Source organism: Lucilia sericata, unplaced genomic scaffold, assembly GCF_015586225.1.
Source record: "Lucilia sericata isolate MDLA Ls3-8-SP2 unplaced genomic scaffold, ASM1558622v1 Contig005342F_arrow, whole genome shotgun sequence".
Taxonomy (NCBI): Eukaryota; Metazoa; Arthropoda; class Insecta; order Diptera; family Calliphoridae; genus Lucilia; species Lucilia sericata.
The window spans coordinates 10,144-21,088 of record NW_023997516.1 but is presented as its reverse complement, the minus strand read 5'-3'; the positions used below and the strand labels follow the sequence as shown (position 1 = coordinate 21,088).

Sequence of the window (10,945 nt, the reverse complement as noted above, 5' to 3'; positions counted from 1 at the left end):
TTCTCGATCAAAAGAGTTGATTAAATTTTCTTTGATGGATGTGGTTTCCGGGCAATTCGAACATTCACCTAAGTGGCAAGAAGTTGTAGCATTAGGGCACATAGTCAATTTAAGGCAATCGCGGTAATGGTGTAAATCTTCTGATGAATCATCTTTTAAGTAATTTAAGTTGATTTCCTTCAACATCAATTTAACATTTTCATGGTAAATACAACACATACTGTGTGAGTTCCGCTGCTTCCTGCCAAAACGCAATGTTTTGGCCTCAGTTGTGTAAATTTTGTGAATCCAATTTTGACATCCTCGTATTCAGATTGAAATGTTGCGAATAATTCATTCAGGTTACAGAGAACCATTCTCTTCTGCATTTGAACTTTCTTGCCATCGATTCGTACAGACATCCAGTCTTTCATCCCTGGCATTAGGCGACTCATATCATCTCGCTGATAAAACTGAGTTATTAGAGATTTAGTATCGCACTCCAAAGGTTTTTCCCTTCTTTTTGATTGGGAGTGTGAGAATCCCATGCATCAGCAACCAATTGTTTAGCAATTCTTGCTTTTCGTTGAGACGTTCCAAACTCAGTCATTGTTTTTGCAGAACTCCATGTTCTTGGAGGCAAGCGTGAGAAGTTGAATTCTTTCAGCTTCACCCTGTGACGTTTTGTATTTCTCTTTTATTGTTCAAGAACTTCTACTGCATCCTATGGTATTGGTTTCGACACTCATTCGTTGAATTTGAAATGTTAGAATAACCATCATCATCAACAGTTCTGTCTTCATTCTCGGAATACTTTTGTCTTCATCTGGAATAACTTCAACGCAAGGCTCATTACTATTCAAATTCGGTAATTCGTTTCAACTTTACGAGCTCTTTCCTGCAATGATCCACAAATTTTCAATCGTTTTGACAGCGTAGGGGAATTTTTTTAATAAGCCGTCGGAAATATTTCGCATATCTGATGATCTGTGCTTCATTTTGTTAAAGGGATTAAAACAAAAAGACGAATAAATTTCATTTTCAACCTTAGCCTTTTTAGAAGTCGTAGACATTTGAATTTTGTAAGTATTATGTAAATAACACACGTCTTAACTTTAACGCTGTTTCTAAAGAACTGATTCCGTATGTCCTTCAGAATGACAATAAATAGTTTTTTAAGATCATGTAGGTAGTAGTACGTTTTAATGAATGAGTCTAAAATCTTTTACTAGGGTCAAGAAGGGCTTACATACTAAAGTTTTAACCAAAATGTTACAATAATAATAAAAATAAACCACTATATAAATAACCTACCTGTCAACTTCTACCTCTCCACCCACTTCAAGTCAAATGTCATAAAATAATAAAAATAAACTGGTACTTCGGAGAAGGGCCATAAAATATTTCCACTTGATTCCAAAAATTTGTTTCTGGGGGCACCTGATATTTTTAACAATGAAAATCACGTGCGCTGAAAACTACCTCTAGGATTGACTAAAAAAGCCGCAAGATACAAAACTCAGACAAATTTTGGGGGTGGAAAATTAATAGCGGTCGGCCTCATATTGCACCCCTCCAGTGGCTATTCTCGGTCAGTTGTTGTGGTTTTTATTTTTAAGGTTTAGAAACACTTACACACAAATATGAAAAAATCAATTTAAAAACATTTTTCTTGAGTTACAAAACATTTAATTTGATAGATATCCCACTCGCATCCCACTAAGCGACCAAAAAGGTTTTAAAGGAAAAGACCTAAGCTTTCTTTTTGAAAAAAAAAAAAAACAATTAATAAAAAAGAGTCCATTTTGGAAAAAAAGTCAAAAAGGTTTTTAATTTTTCAAAGAAAAGTAAAAATTGTATTTATTTATTTATTTATTTATTTATATCCATAACAGCTGTAAGCCCAAGGGGCCAAATAGCTGTAGATTAAATTCAAATTTTGACACAAATATATTAATTCTTAAATATTTATAAAAATAATAACTTAATATGTAAAAATTTCACTTAACAATTTACCCCCAATTTTATCTATACAAACACAACTAATTAGAAGGAAGAATGAAGATTAGCAACCCTGAATAAAGAAATTTTAACATCGGAATAAAATATAAGTTTCTTTCAAACTGCCATTTTGAAAATATTTTCAAATTGCGCCACACTATGTGAAAATCTTCTTTCAGTATATGGAATAATTGTGTTCCATATTCTTGCCACTTTCATAATAAAGATCTGTGCATAATAAGAGTAGAATGCACTGGGTAGACTATTGTATTTGACCTTGTTGAACCTCCAAAAATGAATTTATCAGCCAAATATGATGGACAATTATACTTAATGATTTTAAAAAACAATATGATCTGACGGGAGCTTATATAATCCTCAAAATCATATCCTAATAGATCCATTCTATAAGCTGATATATGTTGGCCTATTTGTAGACCAAAAACGTATCTAATCACTCTGTTCAAACATAATTTAAGTCTAGCTAAGTTATCACGAGAAGTGCAACTATACATTTCTAAACCATATAGAAATATAGGAATGCATAATGCAACTCCAACCCGTCTTCTCATCGCAAGTGGTAAATAACAACTCGTATTATATAATCTCCGTAAAGTCCATGAAACCTTTGATATTATAGAATTGATGTGGTGAGAAAAAGTCAATTTATGGTCAATATGGAAGCCGAGCGATTTGTACGTACTCACCGATTCAATACTCTCACCATTTAGGAAAATACCTAGGTGACAGTCCCAATTTCCTGAAAGAACATAACTTTGCATTTATTAGGATTAAGATCAAGGAAATTTTGCCTAGACCAGGTAACAACATTGTCTAATTCAATGTTTAAATTCCTTTCAAATGACTTCAAATTATTAATACGAGAGCTTGCCAGTAACTGAATGTCATCCGCATAAGTGTAACACTTGAACTTGGAAAAAATTGTAAAAATATCGTTTATATATAATAAGAATAGCAAGGGTCCCAAAATGGACCCTTGCGGCACACCCCTGTACAGACTAAGAAGATTGGAGCATTGATTTCCTACTCTAACATATTGAGAGCGGTTACTTAGAAACGAATACAGAAGCTTACTAGACAGCATACTGAAACCAAACTGGTCAATTAATTTTTTAGCTATCAATTCGTGACATAAAGAGTCAAATGCTTTATTTAAATCTAAAAACACTAAAACACTTACTAAATGTTTATCTAAATTTTCTCGAATAGACTCTGTGATACCTAGCATTAAGGTCGATGTATTAAAGCCCTTCCGAAATCCCGATTGAAATGAATTTATAGCACCAAATTCTTCTAAAAATGGTTCCATCTGGTCTTTTAACAGAATTTCAAATATCTTAGAGCAGCAAGATCGAATAGTTATTGGACGAAAGTCCTCTACCGAAATTGGATTTTTTACTTTGGGAACAGGAACAATTCTACCTACTTTCCATTCCAATGGGAAGTAGGATCTAGTAATACAAGAGTTTATAATAAAAGTGAGATGGGTTACTATTTCTGGAAAAATTAATTTTAGGAATTTTAAAGGTATCATATCCGCACCCACTGCATTTGATTTTAACCTTAATAATGCATTTAAAACTTCCGTTTCATTGACATTTCTAAAAGAAAAACCAGTCAAATTATTTGATGTTCGATCAAACGCTATAACTGGACCCTGAACCCTTGGCATTCTTGCATATTCATTAAATGTGTTTGGATCAATTTCCAAGTTATTTTGATTATCCCCTATAGCCCCGACAGATCGCAATCTTTTCCATATTTGCCCTTGATCACAGTTTGAAAAAAAATTTATGTAAAATCGCCTTCTAGTTTTCCGGATGATGGATTTAAGTCTATTTCTTAAGATACAGTAATTTCTAACAGTATTTTCCGATCTATTCTCACGCATTGCACGGAAAGCTAAATCCCTATTTTCCCTAGCAGCTTTTACATCAGGATGATTTATCCAATCGTTGGGATTCCTTTTTTTAAGTTGCCTTAAGGGAATATGGTTATTGTACAACTCATAAACTATGGCATTAAAAAATGATATTTGTACATCGGGCATATAATTCGTATAAATAGGTGAAAAATCCAAAGACCTTAAATCTGATATACAATGATTTAAATTAAAAGATTTGTAATCTCTATAGAAAATGGGTTCGCTTCTTGAATTAATTTCCAGATTTACAGAGATACATATTATTGCATGATTAGAATTTAAAGCGGGAAGTTGAAATTGTCCTTTGTGACTAACTTCTTCAATATTTGAAACCAAGAAATAATCAATAAGCGATGTGCTATGTCTATCATTGCAGTAATGTGTTGGTTGCGAATTATGAACCAAGGAAAGAGAAGAGTGGTTACAAAAATTATAGACTTCTTCTGCCCTTGAAAATAAATCAACATTAAAGTCTCCCATCATAATAACATTACTATACTGGGCTGATATATCACAAAGTTCATTTTCACATACATTAAAGCTGCGATTAGGCAAATAGATAACACCAATTAAAATTGAACAATTATGTCCTACAATTATCTCCACAAAAAGGCTCTCAAATACACTCTCAACCATTCTCTGATAAATTACACGAGATTTGAATTTCTGAGAGATGTATAGACATACTCCACCGCCCCTTCGTATTTCACGATCATTTCTATGAATATTATATCCTGGAATATTAACTGACGTGTCTGTAACATTTCTTGAGTACCATGTTTCAGAGACTCCAATGACATCTATAACACTATCTTGAAAAATATATTTTACTTCATCAAATTTTGAAGATCTTTGATTTGGTACCAGACTTTGAGCATTCAAATGTGCCACTTTTAAACCCGAATCATGAAGAATAGTATTAAACATTCTGTTGTTGCTAATCACAGTCCCTAAATTATCAACCATAATTGTATGGTAAACTTTGTTGTGTTTGTATAGATAATATGTTACGCTATCCACAAAAATAGTAAATAAGAAATAAATTCTGTAATGTATGTAATATGTAGCAATAATGCATTAAGATGTTAGAAACTTTCAGAGAAATACCAAAATTAATTAAAGATTGTTAAAAGTTGAAGATTTCACATTATATTATATAAGTTGGGAACTTATCATAATCTCTGCAATGCAATTATCAATCTCACTAGTAAGATGCATATGAACACTGATTATAACAAGTTATCATAAAATTTTACAATAATTAAATAAAATTCACGTTGACAATAAGTATAAAACATTTTGTAATAACAAAATTAAAATACATTTAAAGCAAAAAAAAATCTACAGCTCCTATTCAGTATGGTTTGTACCATCTTGTTGTTGACCGTTTTGTGATGAGACTGCCTTAAATAAAACATGAAGTTTTTCAATGTTGAACGTTTTTTCACCACCATCATTCAATGTAATTTTAACTTCTGGGACATCTCTATTGTAAAGTTTGAATTTTTTAATTTTTTTAGTTTTCAGCATCTTGCGGCACATGTAATTCAGCTTAGCTGCAATAGGCGTTAGATGTTCATTTAAATAAACCCTTATCTCACTTAGGTTATTGGTATTCATTTGGTCGCCTGTGGAATTTTGTTCGTTTTCACTTCCTTCTGAATTCAACGGCTGCTCATCATTTATGTAAAGTTCATTAAGATAAAGAGATTTTTTTTCAAAGTACTTCTGGATAAGCTGATCCCTTTTGTAGATACTATTGAACTTAACCAACACCTGGGCTTTGCCTTGAATGTAGGTGCACACGTTAATGTCATTGTGTTGCAAATTAACACCAAGAACTTCTCCTATTTTAAAAATTTGTGCATATAGCTTGTCTCTAGTTAAAGCCTTAGATAAACCGTTGACTACAATATCACCTCGGTTTAATTGCCTTCTCAGTGAGTTGTTTTCAATTTCTAGACTGTGTATTTTTGAGTGAAATAGTTCTTCGGTTTCCTTTGATTTTGATAGACTTTTATCCAGATCAGATTTTATTAAATTTAATTGAGACATCACATTAGAAACCATCTGTGTTATGGATTTAATTCCGTTTTCAAGCTCCAATAGTTTTGTAGTATCTGGATTTGCTTCTTTATTTGATGATTGAGTTGAAGAAGATAATGGCATAGAAGAACATGCTTTGCACAAAAATAACAATCCACTTTCCGTTTTTTTAATAGTTCCAACATTTCCGAGTTTAAATTTGAGTTTTCCTGAATAGCACATTTTGGATGATAATGTTGTTTACAAAGACCACACGAAATTTTTCCTCTACTGGTACAATATGTTAAACATACTTTACATTGGGACGACATTTCAATTTCTATTGAATAACTTCTTTTATTTTATTTTGTTTTATTTTAATTTTTTTTTTTTTTTTTTTTGCTTAATTTTTTACTTTTGTTACATTCATTTACTTTTCGTTCTTTTTTACTTTTAATTTATTTATTACTTTTTTTCTTTTCTTTTAGTTTAAAGTTTGTAGGCAGGTAAGATGCAGTTTTTATAAAAACCAAAGCAAAACCAGTATTTTTGCAGTTCACTTTTACTTTACTTGAGAGAACAATATGTAAATTGTTTTTTTTTTTTTTTTGTCTTTCTTATATTTAAGCGAAATACTTTTACTTTTTATTTTAAAGTACATAATTTTTATGAATTTTTCCTTTTTTATTAACTTTGGTTTTTATTAGTGTTTCTAATACATCATTAATACCTTATACTCTAGTTTTATATATTTTTAAACACTTTTTCACATTACAATATACGTTTTTAAATAAGTTTTTGCAGACAGCAATTAAAACACGTCTACTCTCGTGTCAATCTCATAATTAATTTCAAATTACCGCAAATGAGGAGGTTATCCCTAATTTTCCAATCAAGAATCATTCATCAGAATTGTATGTCTTGAGTTACAAAACATTTTTTTATAGATATCCCACTCGCATCCCACTAAGCGACAAAAAGGGTGTTAAAGGAAAACACATAAGCTTTCTTCTGAGCAAAAAAAAAAAATAAAAAATGGGTCCATTTTTTAAAAAAGTCAACAAAGTTTTTGTTTTTGCAAAAAATTAAAAAATTTTAAATCTTGAGTTACAAAATATTTTTTTGATAGATATCCCACTCGCATCCCACTAAGCGACCATATTAGAAATCCCGGAATTCCCAAAAAAGTTTTTAAAAATCCCAAAAATGGGATTTTTGGTTTTTGCCTATTATATCCATACCAGGGGCGGGGTTATCGAAACCCGTTACAAAATGATTAAGAACATATGGCGTCATATAAAACAGGTCACTATAATTTGATATCGACTATGCGATTTGAGAATTTTTGCTCAAAATTGAATTTTCCATAAAAAATAGGGTTTTTTTTTTGGATGGACCTGGTCCCCTCGGTATCAAAAATTGTTGTTAAGCGAATAACAAAAAAATTGCGAAAATCGGGAATATTTGGACCCGCTATTATCAAAAAACTAAAGTAAGGACGGTTTTATAGTGCTCGATGAGGAGATTCTATATACGAAATTTTTTTACTCAAATGAAGAAATAGGATCGTTTTAAAAATTTAACATAGCCGAGGTGTCCTAATTTGAGGACCCCCCGCCGGGCCCCTGGTTGGCTTATAAGGTCCAAATTCAAAACCTGAACTCGACAACATCTCCTCTTTGTGCATACCAAATTTCATCAAAATCGGATTAACCGTTTAGAAGTTACCGAATTATTTCCTTCTTTTTTTTCCTATACCACTGTGCATTATTAAAAGGGTTTTTGTAACGTATATATTTAATAACAAGTAAGAAATTATAGTCGGGCGAGGCCGACCATATAATACCCTACACCTGTTACAAAAAAATGTGATTTAGTTTTCATAATAAAGCTTTTAAGTTGAATTGTACCTTGCCTCAGATATACTTAAGCCATTTATTGTTAAATAAAATTGTGGACATTTAAGTCGAATTTTGAAGATGGCTTTGAAAAGGGGCTATGGTCAAATGAGACCCTACTATTAAAAAATTCATGAGGGTCATCAAGGCTAGTATAGAACTTGGTTTTGCAGCTTTTTGTCGATATACGAGTATATTAAACATAATTATGAACTTAAAATCCCTATTAGTCCGGTTCAGTTTTATGGGGGCTAGGTGAAATAATGGGCCGATGTTAACCATTTTCAACAGGCTTCGTCTCCGTTACCATAGAAGATCGTGTGCAATTATCTTCAAAATTGCGACCTGTAGTTTGATTACAAGGTTTATAAGCCCTATTCGGGGGTTCAGTTGCATGTACCAATTTCAATACCTGTAGTTTGATTACAAGGTTTACAAGCCCTATTCAGGGGTTCAGTTGTATGGGGGCTAGGTGAAATAATGGACCGATCGTAACAATTTTCAACAGGCTTCGTCCCTGGGACAATAGAATATCATGTACCAAATTTCATTGAATTGTCTTGAAAATTGCGACCTGTAGTTTGATTACAAGATTTACATGGACGGACTCAGAAAATGATTCTAAGCCGATTGGCATACTTTAAGGTGGGAATAGGACGAATATTATTGTGCGTTACAGACATCAGCACAAACCCAATATACACCCCCCCCCCCCTCACTAAAGTGGTGTAGGGTATAAAAATAACAGAATGCATTCAATAATGCCTTATACAGGAGCATTAATGAAGCTCACACATAAAGCGCAGACCTAATAAAATATAAAATACATGTGTAGGAGAATTTTATTTATTTAATTATATTGTTCTGATCCCCATGATCAGAATGTAAAAAAATACACTTTTAATTTTTTACACTTCAATATAATTCTTTATTTAATAAAGTAGACTGCTTCTTGCAGAAGATAAAAAACTAGTGATCAATAATTTAAATTTACAAGATCATCAAAACTAAATGATCTGTTTTTCTACCTGCAGTAGATTTACATGTTTGTTTGTATGTACATTTAAATGCGTTGATATACAAATAAATGTACATGCAAATGTACGTATACTTGTACTTGTAAAAAATACCGTTAGGTCTACTTTAATAATTTTGTAAACAAATGTCAAATTAAAAGACAATAAGAAATAAATAAATTCTTTAATTTTTGTGGAGATTTTAAGAATTATTAATAAATTTTAGTTTGGGAAAAATCCCAAACATTCTCCCCCACAAAGAACAGTTGTTCTTAAGTAGAAGTCTTCTCATCTATATGTACATCATTTGAAGGTAAAAAGCAGATTTTTGAAATAGGGCGTTTTATGTACTTCCCGTTGCAGTACGATATCACCAACTTTTATATTTCTTTCGACCTTATTCCATTTTGGTCTAGCTTGAAGACGACATAAATATTCTTTGTTCCAGCGATCCCAGAAATTTTGTTTGAGATGTTCTACTACTTTCCAACGGCTTAAACGGTTAAGATTAGCATCAAGTAAGTCATCATCGGGGATACAATTGGTAGGTTCTCCAATAAGAAAATGTGCTAGTGTGAGTACATCGGCATCTTTCGGATCGGCTGATAAGGGACATAACGGCCTGGAGTTTAGGCAGCTTTCTATTTGTGCCAAGAGGGTACTGAGTTCTTCGTATGTTAGTGTGCGATCTTTCATTATTCGGCGCAAGTGATGTTTCGTGGATTTCACACCAGCTTCCCAGAGTCCGCCAAAGTGGGGTGAAGCAGGCGGAATAAAGTGCCATGTTGTACCTTGATTGGCTAAAGTTTCTGCGAGATGATCAGGAAGTGATGTTTTGTTTCGGTGATACAGAACTTGGAGTTCTTTGTTTGCACCCACGAAATTAGTACCACAGTCCGAGTATAAATCGGTGCATAAGCCTCTACGCGCAGTAAAGCGACGGAATGCTGCCAAGAAAGCATCCACATTTAGACTAGTGACAGCCTCTAAATGTATCGCCTTCGTACGCATGCAGATAAAAAGACAAATGTAGCCCTTGGAAGTAGAAGCTGTTCGTAAAGAAGAAGTTTTTATGTTGATTGGCCGAGCATAATCCAGTCCGCTGTGCTTAAACGCACGAGTGGATTACAGCCGCACAGCTGGTAAGTTACCCATGAGTTGTTGACAGGATTGCGCTTTGTACTTAAAGCATAAAGTACATTCACGTTGTACGCGTTTAGCTATATTTCTAGCGGAAACTATCCAATAGCTACGGGAAACGTAGGACTGCATAAGCTGGAGGCTTCCATGATAAGTTTTTATATGAGCATCTAAAAATATAAGAAAAGACAGTGGATTTTGTTTTGATAACAAAATAGGATGTTTAGTGTTGTAGGGAATAGCAGAGTTTGAAATTCTACCACCAACTCGCAGAGTTCCCTCTTCATCAAGAAACGGCGATAGTTTTGCAATATTACTTTGATTGGGAACCCTATTTCCCAATTTCAGTGTTTTTATTTCATCATGATGTGACACCGCTTGTGTTAGTTTAATGAGCAAATGCATTGCTGCTTTAAGTTCGTAGGTTTTAAGAAATCCAACTTTTCTGTTGATTTGTTTTGATTTTGTGTTGTTGTAAAAACGAAGAATATATGACGTCACACGTATCAGCGAAGATAGCCTTGAAAAGCGTTGTGTTAATTCTGGATAAGTTTCAATTGTAGTTGCTTTTGTTGCGTGAGCAGCTACATTGTTGACTATAATTTCTTCACGAAATAAATTACTGGGGGAAGTAGGCCATGAGTCAGGCGTATTTTGGAGCCATGGTGGGCCATTCCACCATAGGTTATGTTGAATTAATTGTTGGGGCATTAAGCCTCTAGACGCGCAGTCTGCTGGGTTGTATTTTGTTGGAACGTACCTCCAATCTTGAACATTAGATAGGCGTCGAATTTTCGAAACTCGATTTGCGACGTAGACTTCCAACCGTGTTGAGTTATTTTTCAGCCACGCAAGAACTATGGTACTATCAGTCCAGTAAATAACGTCACCAATATTGAAATCTACGCTGGTTTTAATTTTGGCTACTAATTTAGCCATGA

General features: G+C 33.1%; 1 protein-coding gene across 1 annotated transcript; it reads right to left on the bottom strand.

Moving 5' to 3' along the window:
- Positions 1–5,275: 5,275 nt before the first annotated feature.
- On the bottom strand, positions 5,276–10,715 carry LOC119615486. Its single transcript, XM_037971487.1, has 3 exons — positions 10,016–10,715; positions 9,239–9,913; positions 5,276–6,105 (listed from the first exon to the last, which is right to left on the bottom strand). Exons 1-3 carry the CDS (start codon positions 10,713–10,715, stop codon positions 5,276–5,278), a joined length of 2,205 nt encoding a protein of 734 aa, XP_037827415.1.
- Positions 10,716–10,945: the final 230 nt, after the last annotated feature.